The sequence below is a fragment of the Monopterus albus genome, unplaced genomic scaffold (assembly GCF_001952655.1).
Source record: "Monopterus albus unplaced genomic scaffold, M_albus_1.0 scaffold126.1, whole genome shotgun sequence".
NCBI lineage: Eukaryota > Metazoa > Chordata > Actinopteri > Synbranchiformes > Synbranchidae > Monopterus > Monopterus albus.
In genome coordinates, this window is record NW_018128006.1 from 2,079,912 (window position 1) to 2,094,634 (window position 14,723).

A 14,723-nucleotide genomic window follows, 5' to 3' on the forward strand; every position below is an offset into this window, starting at 1 on the left:
TGTGGTTGAAAATACATTACTTGTTGTCTGTTGTTCTATTTGGATACCTTTAGAGGGCAGCAAAGACCGTGGTTTTCTGTACACCTTAGGAATCCAAAGCATTCCGTCATAATAAAAGTATAGGACCAGCTGTTCTTTTTTTAAGGCAGTGTTATGGAATTAGCCTGTGTGTTAGTATTCCAGATGGAGAATAGTGGGTGTGTTATACTAAACTCTGTTTTGACTTTGTTTGCAGATTTTAACTGAATTAGAGCACAGTGGTGTCGGCAGGAACAAAGAGCAGAGCGCTCGTATGCTTGGTCACCTGGTCTCCAACGCACCCCGCCTCATACGGCCATATATGGAGCCCATCCTCAAGGTACAGCTCTGCTAGTTGTCTATTGTAAAGTTGTGTGATTGTATGAATATAAACCACCTAAGAGGAGCTTATGTACTCATTACACTTATTAAGTAAAAGATTAAGTCAATTATAACTTCATTTCCTTGGGCTCTTCAGAGGCATTATTTTTCTAATTATAAGACCTAAGGGGAACATTGGGCTTCAGTAGGTTAAGTGACACTGCTACATATTACTTTTACAGGCTCTGATCCTCAAGCTTAAAGACCCAGACCCCAACCCTGCAGTGGTCATTAGTGTCCTTGCAACCATTGGCGAGTTGGCTCAGGTAAAGCTGGATTTTTCAATTCCATGATGTTTTGTGAGGCCAGTACAAACATGTGCATTTTACGTAGGTTTTACAGGTGCTGCTGAATGAAACAGAATACACTTGAGCAGAATTGTTTGCCCTGTGCTCATTACTACATTTCCTCAGTCTTTCACTGTAACAGTTTTAATGCAAACAATTTGTGCTCATCTTTTTCTGAAAGTAGAATGTAGAGCAACATTGATGGAAGTGTGCCTTGCTCCACCCTGTCTAGGAGGTTCGATAGTCCCCAAAGAAGGTTCAGGAAAACACAGTTAAAGGCAGACAGTGCAGGTGATGCTCAAGTAGACCCAAGTGTTGACAGCTGCTAAAGTGCATTAAGAGGCAGAAGCTCAGCTGTTTAGGAACCCCCAGAGGAAGACACAAGAAAATATGGGGAATAAAGATGAGACATGCCATGTCCGCTTGCAGGCTTTGTATTAAAACATGTATACAAACATAAAACCCCTTTGTGTAGAATTTTCAAAATAGTTTTGGCACTGTAACTGGTAGTGGTAGCATAAAAACACATTGCAGTAAATACAGTAGACAGCAAACATCTCCCCTGCCCTGATGAACTGGACCCAGTAGATACTGGGATTGACCAAGCAAAAACTTGCCTTCAGAATAATAAGTCAAATATCATCAAAGTTTTTCACAAAAAGATTATGGATTGATATGATGATATTAAACAAGACTGTAAATCAGTGAACACAGCAGTCTTTCCATTTCATGCATATCCAATTAGACAGATTGTAAGATTTTTTCACAGTTTTAATTGGTTCTCCTGTGCCTGCTCTGTCAGGTGAGTGGTCTGGAAATGAGGAAGTGGATGGATGAACTTTTTCCAATTATCATGGACATGCTGCAGGACTCCTCCTCACTAGCCAAGCGACAGGTATGCGAATTAATTTTTTGGGTACACTAAATCTGTTTTACTAATTATAGCTGGAAATATTTAAAGTTATTCAGAAAACAATGTGCTTCTATAACTTTCTAACTAGGATTATATGCAATGAGCTAACAAAGGGGAAGATTATAAAAAAAAACAGTGACTTGTTAATAAAGGATTGAAAAGTAGATTGTTGACAGGTGAGAAACTCCAATCTAAAAGGTTGGTGGCACTGGCAAGGGGGTGGGGGATTGTTCTGTTAAAAGAAAATCAATAAAAATATGTTTAGGTAAAAATTGTTGACAGGGGCAGTTAAACAGGATAAATGGTAGTGATTTTAATTTACACTTGTATTACAGAATAAAAATAAATAAATATAAAATCAGTATGCCGTTATTTATATAGAATTATTTGTTTGATAGGTACATTTTATTAAATGGATATAAAGAAGCAATGAAAACAAAAGTGCATTCTATACATTATGCATTATGCTTCTATTATTGGCAGTTTTCAGAGAGAATCTGCTTCTGACTTTCCACCAGGTGGCGCTGTGGACACTGGGTCAGCAGGTGGCTAGTACTGGGTATGTGGTGGAGCCTTACCGCAAATACCCTTCCCTTCTGGAGGTGTTGCTCAACTTCCTCAAGACAGAACAGAACCAGGGCATCAGGAGAGAGGTATGCACGGGTGCCTCCATCTTGGCCTCAGACCGATTGTTTTCTCCACAGTTGTCTTTTGTCAAAGTGAACCCATCTCTGTTGGTTATTATGAAGCCAGAAGCCCTACATGTCAACATGTACTAAACAATTGAAGGTTTGTGTAGAGGTATTGACACTGACCAGAGAATTATAATCACATGAATGCATACAGGATGAGGACATGCATATTTTCCATCATTTTGTAGAACTATTTTGTAAGTCTTGATCTGTGTTCTAAGTGATGGTCATGATAGCTCCTCTCTTGGCTGTTGCAGTATATGAAGTTCAGAAGTACATTGGCACATGGGCATGTGGCGTCTCTGCCGCTTGGATCCACTATCGAACAGATCTGATTTCCCATTGGGCTAATTATCCATTGGCAGTTACATACCCATTGATTATTATTAGCTGGTGCTACAGCCTCCAGTATCACCAACTCAGTTTCAGTATCAACTCATTTTACAGGTTTACTTATTTATTTTAGAGTTGTTTCTGAAGGAATATAATATGTTAAGTATCTAATCTTCCCCACCTGTACGCTGAAAGGTGGCTCTGCTTACTTCTTTGTAGAGGGCAAAAATACTACTGATTCCTGTGGTGACCCGGTCCCTAAAAATGCACTCCAGCAGTATACTTACCATCAACATCTCTTTTGTTGGTGCTCATTTCCATTGTATTCCAAATAACTTTGCCAGTAAATGGATAAATATGATACTTCAGAGTAGCTCCAGAGTTGTAACTGCAGTGAAAAATTATTCATTAATAGAACGGTATAGGCTTTTTTTAATGCTTAAACCACAATCTTACAAAGATTTCTAAACACTGGTTGTCAAAGTGAAGTGAAGAGTCTTGATAAAGAGCTATATTTCAGAGAAGGGCAAACAAATCAGTGAAAGACTTACTGTGCTCCATGTCTCTAAAGGCTATTCGTGTTCTGGGTCTTCTTGGAGCTCTGGACCCCTACAAGCACAAGGTGAACATCGGGATGATTGACCAGTCACGAGATGCCTCAGCTGTCAGTCTCTCTGAGTCGAAGTCTAGTCAGGACTCAGGTAGGCCTTCAGTCGCTCTTACTAGCTAGCTTTTTAAAACATTTTTTTATTCAACTTTAGTGTTAGGTTATGCATTAGTTTAACTTATTATTTGTGTATCTCAAGGCTGCAGCAGTCATTAATATTCAGTGCAGCATTTGGAGATTCTCTAATTCAAGCTTTTTAGCCAATATAGTCTTTGCAAGTAGATAGTAATTTAGATGTTTCCTCTAAGGCATGGATGAGTTTGGAATATTAGCAACAAATATAGGGCATCTTTATTTACATGTAAACACTTGAGTCAGGAAGTGCACAAATCTGGCAGCAGGTAGCCTGCACAAGATGGACTGTGTGGTAACATGTTCAGTGTCAGTTTTAAGGGCCACATAGCTTATGAAGTGGTAGTTAATGTCATTCAGAAAAGTGATTTGAGATGTAGTTGTAAATTGCTTCATGAGTTTTTATGCAACATTTGGATTTATAAAGTGGTAAGTAAATACTGAATTGCATGCATTTTTGTGATGCTTGTAAAGGACCTAGTGAGGCAATGCTGGCAATGTGTCTAGGAAAGAGATTAAGCGACTGTTCATATTGATAGAACAATATTTAATAGTGGAAAATCAAATACAGATATCAAACCGTTGGTGCAGTTGTAATCTTCACTGGTTACAAGTTGAAATACGAATGCATGTAGTAAATCCCCTCCGTAACATGCAAATCACTGCTGTGGAATGAGCTATAAATAAAAGGCACATTTGAAATCTTGGTCAGATTTTCTTTGGTCAGAATATAATCACTCTAGGGAGAAACTGATTTGGTTTTCAGTTATTTGAGTTGCTGAGTCTGGCTCACATAAATAAATGGAATCCTTTTTTGCCCCAAAACACTTATCATCTTCTTAATAGGTTGGCTGTTTTACATTTCATAAATCTACATCTTGTTAGAAATGGAGCACAGTGAAGTGATACATTTGTGCACTTAAGACAGAATGGTGGCTTTGTTCCATTTGGCTGTGGTGGCATGCCGCTTGACACATAGCAGCAAGGGCGGGGAAACGCTCTTAAAGGGAGTGCAAGTGGTGGAATGTCACCGATATTCATAAGTTGATAATGGTGTTTCCAGAAAATATGTTATCCTTTCATATTAAGCAACATGATGCCTGCTTTTGAACATAAAGTGATTAGCCTACATGACTGACCGTATACTGCCCCAAAGAGCACAGACACAAAGACACCATCTTAATTTTAAGTGCGATTTTTATGGGCTTTAATTTCACTGTCTTGATTTTACAAAGTCTAGGTCAAGGAAAGAATTGTCAAGCTCGGCATGATATTGCTAATTGTTCACCAGCCTCTTCTGCTGAGTTGCTGATTCACAATCAAAGGCTGTGGGCTACTGGGAAGATGCATTGTCACATTTTCTGACCACAAAAAGGCTGCTGGTCACTGTTTTATTGGACTGTGTTTATTTTGTTGTTTTGCTGCAACTTGCTGTGGCTTCATGTCAGCACACATGACTTGTGCTGAATTTAAATGGAAACGGAAACCACACCCATCTGACACAAACCGGCACCATACTGGTCCGGTTTTGGAGCATACCCAGTTTTTATCAGTCTTGCCCCTGCATTTGAAAAGTCCACAGTAGCTATGGCTGTGGGTTTGCTGTTTGTGGACGGCACATTCCCTTTTTGGGTTATAATTTCAGGTTTCTGACTGATCTACACCCAAATAAAACTCATCCAAACTGATTCTGCCAGTTCATGTCTTTAGCCATGTGGATTGTGTATGGACCTGGACAACGAGGTAATAGTTTTAGCAGTTTGTTTTCCAACTCATGAACTATGACTAGAATTGGAGACTATATTTGTAGGCAGGTTTGTCAGGGTCAGTGTCTGGAGAAATAGCATTTTTGACAGCATGTGTTTTCTTGAGGTGGGAGGTCACAGGCTAGACCCATCTACTCACCTGACTTCAAACAAGATCATTCAGATTACAAGAGAATGTCAGGGTCATGCTGTAAAATTGATGAAATGGTGCATATTCCATCTTAGAGTTTCTGTATTTACATCTGTCATTGTGGAAACATCAGAGTGTTTCCTGCGCAGCTGAAACCTGAATGACTAGAGAACTGCTGCCTTACCTAGCAACACCGATGCCCTTCTGTAAATATACAGATGTGTAGCCATTTATCACCATCATTAATCTAGTCTTGGTGGAGGTCAGAATAATAATAGTTCCAACAGCAAAGCTACTCTCTTTAGCCTACAGGCGCTGTGCTAATCTGTTATGTCTGAAGAGAGACAGCTGAAGCAGCTGAAACGGCACTCCTGCAGAAAGCCAGTGAAACATTGAGTACCAGACATCTGTATTCTCAGAATGCTTTTAAAACCCAGTGGCTGTGCATAGATAAATGGATAGACTTACCCCATTTGAAATGTCTGTGACAGAAAACAGAAGGTAAGACCATCTCTGTTGTATTGTGTATTATAAGAAATGACGCTCCAAAACTGAGCGCAGCTGCCGAAACCCTCATGCGGCCTCTCAGATTCTCCAGTACTTGAAGTGATATTAAGATGCCATATTATAAATGACTGCAACCACATGAATGTCTTGCATTTGAGCATAAAAATGAGAGTTCAAGCACTCAGACCAAAAATGGCACTGTTTAAAACAAAAGAAAGGGGGAGTGTTGCTTCAGGTAATCGTGATAAGATGAGATATGATCCAAAACAAGAAATGGTACTACAGTATGCAAACAGTTATTTGTCTATAGTTGGTCTTGGGGTTTAGACAAGACCAAGCACACAAGACGTAGTTGGCAACTACTGGGATCAAAAATTGATTCATTAAAAGAATAAAATAATAAAACGTGGCCAGCAGTGACAAGCCAGCAGTGTCAGCTCTCTTCTTCCATCAGCTTACTGTTGTTGTCAAACGTTAGTGGCCTACCCCAGAAGTATTTTGTGTGAGGAGGCAGTGTTGATTGGAATGGTTGGAGGGGTGTGTGTGGGATGTTATAAATCACAACTGATGTACTGAAACTTACACACTGGAGAATTATTGCCTAACTAGTGGTCTCAGAGTCATAACAATATGGCCTTCTGGGCCACATAGTGTCAGGAGTTGGGCTGATGGAGTTATTGTTGGAGTTGGATTCATGGTTGTAAAATAAGCTCTAATACTCATGTTGCTGTGGTCACATTTGGAAAATTCAGAAGTACTTTAAGTGGACAGCTTTTATCCTGCTGCCTGGCCCTAGTATTGATTGCACATATTAAATTAGTGGCAAAACCTGTCTTCCTAAATTGTAGCTGTTCCCCACCTCCAAAAAACACACTACTAGTCCCCTTTAATACGGGGCTACACTCGACCATAACTATATTTAAGTTATTATTGTCTTCATATATAATTTAAGGTTGGTTCTATAATAAAAGAGCAAGAAAATCCACTATGATCAGTTGAGAAACACTGCAGACTTCAGACAAATAAAAGATATTCCATCTATTATTTGAACTTTTCACACAAATTATTCCTGTTTAACTTCTCTAAATGTACTAGCGTGCACTTGCAGTCTTTGTCAGCATGTTAACACGGGGAACTTTCCCTCAGATAACTGTCAATGTAAGAAATACGGAGCTGAAAGTACTGTTGGTTTGTAGCACACCATGATTAGTTAGTGGCAAAGTGAACTCCTCTGTTCCCTTTTCCTCCCAGCGGACTACAGCACCAGTGAAATGCTAGTGAACATGGGCAACCTGCCCCTGGATGAGTTTTACCCTGCTGTGGCAATCGTCACTCTGATGCGCATCCTGAGAGACCCTTCACTCTCCAACCACCATACAATGGTGGTGCAAGCTGTCACCTTCATCTTTAAGTCTCTGGGCCTCAAGTGTGTCCAGTTCCTGCCCCAGGTCATGCCCACTTTCCTCAATGTGATCCGGGTGTGTGATGCCAGTATTCGAGAGGTAGGTTGTACTATAGAATGGAAGAGAGAAGGCTGTCTGTTTGATTTGTTATCATTCATAAAGCGGGTCTCTGACTTTCATTGCTGTCTGTGCTCTTGTTGCCCTCCAGTTCCTCTTTCAGCAGTTGGGAATGATGGTGTGCTTTGTTAAAATCCACATCCGCCCCTACATGGATGACATCTTCACCCTCATCAGAGTGAGTAACTGTGTCAGTGCCTTGCCTGCCCTCTTCCATCATTTCCCAAACACTGGCTTCTGATTTTCTTGTGAGTCAAACTAACAGCTGCAAACTCTTAATTGCACTCAGTTGTGATGTCGACTTTAGGAGTATTGTGTTCAGGGCCCCTGGATGAAGGTCTGGCGCCATGTCACACAGCAGTACACACCATGTGTGGTGTCATGTTTAACTAAGATTAACGAGACTGTGGGACTGTGAGAATGGAAAATCATTTTTTATATTAAGATATTCTTTTTGCTTTCCCTTGTAGTGTTGCTCATTGTTTAGAATAACACTTTCAACCTGCAGTGCTATATACAGCTCAGATGTACATTCCCAGTCACGTCCAGGTCATTTTAAAGAGGAAATGGTTGATGAATCTTGACATTCACACTCATCACATTATATAGAACAACTTCAAAGCCATAGCCCCTGCACTTGCACAAATACACTTGTCTGGCACATAATTGGAGCAAAGCACAAATATTCCCTTGCATCAGAATTTTGGTAACACAGTAGCGTTACAGACACTTTTACAATGGCGGCAACTCGTCCTGCAGAAAAGTGATTGAGAGAACTGGGCCTCTGCACCTCAACTCCCTTTGAGTTAATAAACGTGAGTGAAACAAAGAATCTATTCATTTTTCTCCCAGCTCAGTTCCCGCATCCAGATGAGGGGGGATGGAATAGACATTCAGGATCAACTCACATGCACTCGAGTCAACTGCCACAGGGAGGGCAAGCAGGAAGTTGGGGGTCTGCTATGTGAAAGCTTTGTATTTCCAGAGGGAAATCTGTCCAAACGTCTCTTTCACACTCACCATGGAAACACATTTTGACCCAATAGCTCAGACCCACACAAACCCTGAGTGCTATACCAGAGTATAGTGGATGAGGTAGTACTTTGTTTTAAGTGTTTTGGATGTACCCTCTAAATATTGTAGAAGTTTATAGTCAAATGCACTTGTCTTGACTTAGGTCCGTCTTATTTAGGACATATTAGGTCATCTGTCTATTAGCTTAAGAAGTATTATTTAACCGTTGTTCACTACGGTGGTGAACTAATGGTTATCAACACCATTATAGCATGAAAACTCAAAGCTAATGTCAGTTCAGTGGGGGATCGAATAATCATTCTGAACATCTGTCATGTACATTACACTTACAGTGTTGCAGTAAATGTGCGTGCTATACAAAACCAGGACATTGTTTCTCAGTTTATTAATATTGGAACAAATACGCCACATGCTATTGTTCTAATTAATAGCAACATCTTTTGTTTTGTGCTATAGGAGTACTGGACACCAAATAACCCTATGCAGAACACCATCATCCTTCTTATTGAGCAGATTGTGGTGGCACTGGGTGGAGAGTTCAAGCTCTATCTGCCTCAGCTTATCCCACACATGTTGCGTGTCTTCATGCACGACAACAGCACCGGACGCAGTGTTACCATTAAGGTGAGTGAAAGGTGGTGCAATTCACATGGCAAAATCACGTCCTGCAGTTATAGCCCTACAAAAGCTGATTCTGATTCTGAAAAGGCCAAAGTAATGTATTATTTTTCATGAACCACCAGAATTCAGTACGCAAGAAGAAAAGGCGCTGCCACTGCCAAACTGACGCTCAGAGCTTTTAGTGAGCAAAATAATACTAGATTACAAATGAGTCTAAGCCTTTACTGTTTTATAATGCTGTGAATGGTCTGTTTTCCAGTCAAACATGTTATTATATTTATATGACACTGAGCAACAAAACATTCAAAATATCAAATTTATATGCATGTGAATCTCTTTTAAATTTATATCATCAGACAAATTACACGTCAACTGTGACGCATAGAAGTTTAATATCAGAATAACAGTTGAAAATACATTTCAAGGGGTTGAGCTGAAATTTATGTACTGGAGCAGGAAAACAGAATGAATCAAGAATAATAAAGGAACTGTACATATACAAATTGAACAGAAAAGTAAAAACCGTGAAGTTGAAGAAATTGCAAGGTTGCAGAAATGGATCCAGCATGGTTGAAATTGAAATTGTGATCACAGAGCTGGAAAATGCTTTTGGAAACCTTAGCAGAGCCTTAATAAATGTTAAAAATTAGCTTGGACATGGGTTAATGCTTCTGTGAATACTTAGTGCAGCACAAATCATGGTTTGGTCAAAGACCACAGAGACAGAATCTCAAGGACCACGGTCAGCTGCTGTTCTCTCCTCTGGTGCTGTTTTTCTCAGTCTGAAGTGTTTGATAACCCAGCAGCCCACAGTCTGGATGGTGTATAACTCAGGTCTGGGTCTGGAGCCTAATCTTTAGTACAGAATGGGGCTCATGAAATGGGGGAATTGGGAATCAGATTACCCTCTGTTCCAAGGGGGAAGAAAAGAAAAACATACCTTCTTTTTATGGAGCTGTTCTGTCCAGCCATCACCACCTCCACAGTCACGCATGCTTGTACACCTCCACCTCGGCTTCCTGCTGTCTCGCCATTCACAATGTACACAAGGGGGTGAATGTGCGGGGAAAGTGCAGAAGCGGTCATGGTGGGGCCTGGGGTGAGTTTGTTGCCTACGGTGTACATCATCCTTCAAATGAAGAAAAATCTTCTATCCATGCATGCTACTTACGTTTGCCACACAACATGACACATGGCCATTACAATAAATCAAACCAATGTTTCTCTAAAAACGGCCAGATATTTATTTTATTTATTCATGATGTGTTGTGGCCAGCTGGCTTACTATATGGAAACAGCACTCAGAACACCCAGGAAGCCCCGACACCTTGGTGATTCCTTCATAAATTTAAAAGCTTGTATTCAGACTGTTGGGTCATGACCATTTCACAGTACCTGTGGCAGAAACTCTGAGAAACATTATTAGAGAGGAGGGTCACACTCAGTGATTTATTTGCACACGATAAGAAGACAAAACTTTTTCGGTCATCCATCCTCTGTTAGTGTCAATCCTAAACTGGAAATTGAAACCAGGAAAGATATTTAACAGTTGATATACTGTATGTGTCCATGCTCTCCAATAATAAAACCTTGGATTGACAATCTCATGAACCTTGGCACAGGAAACACCATGATAATATAAGGTCATTGACATGGTTAAATTGTGCATAAATTTGACTAGCAAGTAGTACCACCAGATTCTTATGAGAAAGGAACCATGTATTGAGTGAATTAGGTTCCATATACTAACAATACCCTTGCACATTCATTGCATATGATAGGTTTGTTGGTTTTGATAGACTGGTTTGGAACAGTCCAGACTCAGTATATAGGGACCTTAATGTAAAACTACACATTAAGGTTCAATATAGTAGGGCATGTTAAAACTGATACGCACCAGTATATTGAACAGAGGATCCCCAGTGGGAATCGTATGCAGGTCATATAGTATATGACTGTTGGCCCACCAGCATGCCCCACACTGTGTGTTTGTGTGTGTGGGGTTTTGTATTTGAAATATGCTGTAATTGTAGCTCCATTGTATTGTATTTTATTATCTGTGTGCAGTGAGGTGAGACAATAGTAAGTTGTCCGGTCATTTATTCACACCTTGTAACAGTTTTCCTGGAAGGCTAACATGTAATGTACAGTATGTCATCATCGAAATAAAACACCGTCCAGCTTTTCTTTTAGGCTTCCTGAAGAAAACCAGCCTTAACAAGCTCCATAAAATGAACACATCATGTTAAGTCTTGCGCTATGTGCGACTGAGCACTGTGTGGTTTGTTTTGCAGATGCTGAACGCCATCCAGCTGTTTGGTGCCAACTTAGATGACTACCTCCACTTGCTGCTTCCTCCCATTGTCAAGCTGTTCGATGCCCCTGATGTGCCCCTGCAGGCCCGCAAGTCAGTACTGCACAATTGTCCCTGCATTCATGTGACTGTAGTTTAAGATAAAGTGATCATTTAAAACCACCATTCATCTCTCTAAAGATTAGATTTATTTAATGTAGTTGTATAATCTCCTGAATCTGATTTTGTTTATACACACAGCAACTAAACCAGCCTTATGGTACTTGTTATCAGGGGAGGGTTCCACTTGTAGAGTTCTTGACAACACAATGTTTGTATGTGCACTTTTTTGATAGAGAAGAGTCTAGCTGGTAAATGCAGCAACACTTTTCTCATATCTTCAATTTTCAAAAGGTCCTTCAGAGCAAGCCATGTTCTGTTTAACACTGTGTCTTACTAAACATTTAAGTGCAGCTGAGCATTATCTGTTTTTTCTCTGTGTGGCTTAGGGTTGCCTTGGAGACACTTGACCGGCTGACAGAGTCCCTGGACTTCACAGACTATGCTTCACGCATAATTCACCCGATTGTTCGGACACTTGACAGCACGCCTGAGCTGCGCTCCACCTCTATGGACACCCTCTCCTCACTAGTGTACCAACTTGGCAAGAAGGTACCTGTAGTTGTCCCCAGGGCTCCCCTTAGATATAGCTATTATTCAGTAGACTATTTCCAGCCCCCCTGTTGGTGGCTTCACAAGAACAGCCTTTCGGTAACCCCGACCCCTCCACTCTTTGGCGACAGGGGTGGTGTTTATGAGAGTGGATGAGGTCACATTTTCCCCTCCCTCTCCCCTGAGCCTTCCCCTGCTTTTGCTTCCCCTATCCCAAATACTCCTATCATTTTCTGGCCTAAACTTAAAATCAGCAGCCCGTATGCAGCCACAACTGGCAATAGATGTACAGGGGAAGCTTTTGATCTGGGATTCTTATTGTGATTGCATACAAGTGCAGAATACTGTGTTATTTGGCTTACAGCAAGGGGAAGTAGCAAGTAAACCACATAAAGCACACATACACCCTTTTATTTACTCTTTCTTTCCCCTTTTCAGTACCAGATCTTCATTCCAATGGTGAACAAAGTAATGCTAAAGCACAGGATCAACCACCAGCGTTACGACATACTCATATGCCGCATTGTTAAGGTAAGTCCCCCCACAAAAATATCCAGTTTTTTTCAAAAACATAGCAAACCATTGGTACTATGCACATTTCCAACAGGTTTCTTGAGTTCATGAGCATATGCTCAGCATTCATTGCTTCTTTCCTAAGCAGGGTCAAGCAGTATAATCTACATGACACAGACTGTCTGCACATGTTCAGGCAATTAAGTACATAATCATAAATAAATGCTTTTTTATGTACAGTGCACCATAAACACTCCATTGCCAAGGTCTGTTTATCATCAGTTTATTCAAAGGAAGAAAATGCACTTCTGTGTTCACAAAGCATGTTTTGAAGTCTAACCCAACAGCTACTCTGTGTGGTCCCGGTGTGTGGCCTGTTGTATGTGCGTGCTTGTTGTCATAACAGGGTTACACTCTGGCCGAGGAAGAAGAGGACCCTCTAAGCTTCCATCGTCAGCTTCGTGGTAATCAACTTGATGGTCTGGTCAGTGGACCAGTTGAGCCGGGGCCTATGAAGAAGCTTCATGTCAGTACTACGGCCCTTCAGAAGGTCAGAACTTGATACTGATTTTTACCTTCATAGCAGGTAGCAACACAGACGTTGTTATTGTGTACAGTTAGTCCTTTGTACTAACCCATAGTTTACTTGTGGTGATGAAATATGGGCAAACAAACCAAACTTGAGGACAAAATAAAGGGGGGAAAAGAGTGTAGAAACGCAGTGAATGCAGACGCACACAAAGTTGCTGAATTGTTTGAGTATGAAAACTATGTGAAACATATGCTGTGGTTTGCCAGTCAGTAGATCTCTACCCAGTTGAGCATCCATGTGAGTTGAGGAGCAGATGGGCATGTTACGCAGTGCTCTCTACCACCAACATGAAAACACCAAATAACAATGTTTTGGAAAAATATTGTTCCACTATTTTGAACATTTGACTGGTAGTGTAAATTGTACCTGTACATCTCAGTCAGGTCAGCCCACACACATTACCTATGACATCCATGTCTGGATTATTTTGTTGTGTTTCTGAATGACTTCTGAAACAAATGATTTCTGTCTTTTCACAGGCCTGGGGTGCTGCCAGGAAGGTGTCCAAAGATGACTGGCTGGAGTGGCTGAGGCGCTTGAGTGTCGTCCTGCTCAAGGAGTCGTCCTCCCCAGCCCTCCGATCATGCTGGTCTCTGGCTCAAACTTACATCCCTCTTGCCAGGTACATCATTTATGCCATGTCTACCTTTCTAACTCACATCCTCCTCCTGCTATTCTTCCCTTTTCTTTTCTTTTGTCTCAGCTCTTTAATGCTCCACATCTGTGGGAGACATATTGACAGAGAGACATGACGGCATTTGAAGCCTTGTCTTTGTAGAAAGCTGAGAGGTTTTAACAGCCAGCTTTGAGCAAAGTAGTGAAACATCAGCTTTTATTGTGGAGCCTTTCAGTGTGGAGCTGGTCAGTTACCAGCAGTATAAACTGGTTGAAATAGCATCTAATTTCTAGGGCTATACCCAACTAAGGATTTTGCCAGTTGACTGTCAGTCGGCTCTTCAATGCGACTATTCGACTGTTGGTTCTTTTTCTTTATTTTTTAATGTGTATATATAGCCTAGACTGTCAGAAGAACAGCTGGCAGGAATTTCAGTGATGATTTTGATCACATTAACATCTGTATTTAAATGCAAAAAAATGACTAATATATTTTGCCACAAACTCAACTGACTGGTTGGGAGGTGGGGCGTTGCACTATCTTTTTTTTTTTTAATTAAATATAGTAATGTTATAGTGCTGTTCATCTGACCTGTCCCTTCTGCACTCTCCCACAGCAGCAGCATGTTGGCTGCCTTCCTCCTACATCTCTCTCTTCAGCTCTCTATTCCTGACCTTCCCTTGCTGCTTCAGCAGCACTGGTTGAAACAAATATTTGAAACTAATCAATTGGATTACTAATCGCATTGATTGGACTGATCAGCTTTCCCATATGTTTTTCGATATTCCCCTGGACTGGGGGGGCAAACATTCAGCATCAGTTTATGAACTAGCATTAGGTTTATCCATTTACAGAGCAGTCCCACATGACAACCTCCAAGGCTGAGAAATGAAACCTGTGTGGAAGTGCCAAAGCCTGCAGTTCCTCAAATGGCTGCTTGAGGCTGGCTCCAAAAGGGATTCGGTCCCCATAGACTTCCCTGTTAAAATGCCCAGTTTTAGAGCATAAATTAACATGTTTACAGCCTGATACCAAAAAAAGTTTTGGCCTTTACAGCTAATTCCCTCTTCCATGACAATTGTACGAGTTTTTATA

At 40.8% G+C, this 14,723-nt stretch overlaps 1 protein-coding gene across 1 annotated transcript in view; it reads left to right on the plus strand.

The window, feature by feature from the left end:
* Positions 1-14,723, plus strand: part of mtor (mechanistic target of rapamycin kinase) — a 78,203-nt gene that overhangs the window by 8,949 nt on the left and 54,531 nt on the right. Inside the window, 13 exon segments of the mRNA XM_020612477.1 lie at positions 236-358; positions 582-665; positions 1,489-1,581; positions 2,118-2,252; positions 3,196-3,325; positions 7,018-7,268; positions 7,378-7,464; positions 8,778-8,945; positions 11,237-11,349; positions 11,745-11,907; positions 12,346-12,438; positions 12,827-12,970; positions 13,492-13,634. Coding sequence (XP_020468133.1) covers positions 236-358; positions 582-665; positions 1,489-1,581; positions 2,118-2,252; positions 3,196-3,325; positions 7,018-7,268; positions 7,378-7,464; positions 8,778-8,945; positions 11,237-11,349; positions 11,745-11,907; positions 12,346-12,438; positions 12,827-12,970; positions 13,492-13,634 — 1,727 coding nt within the window.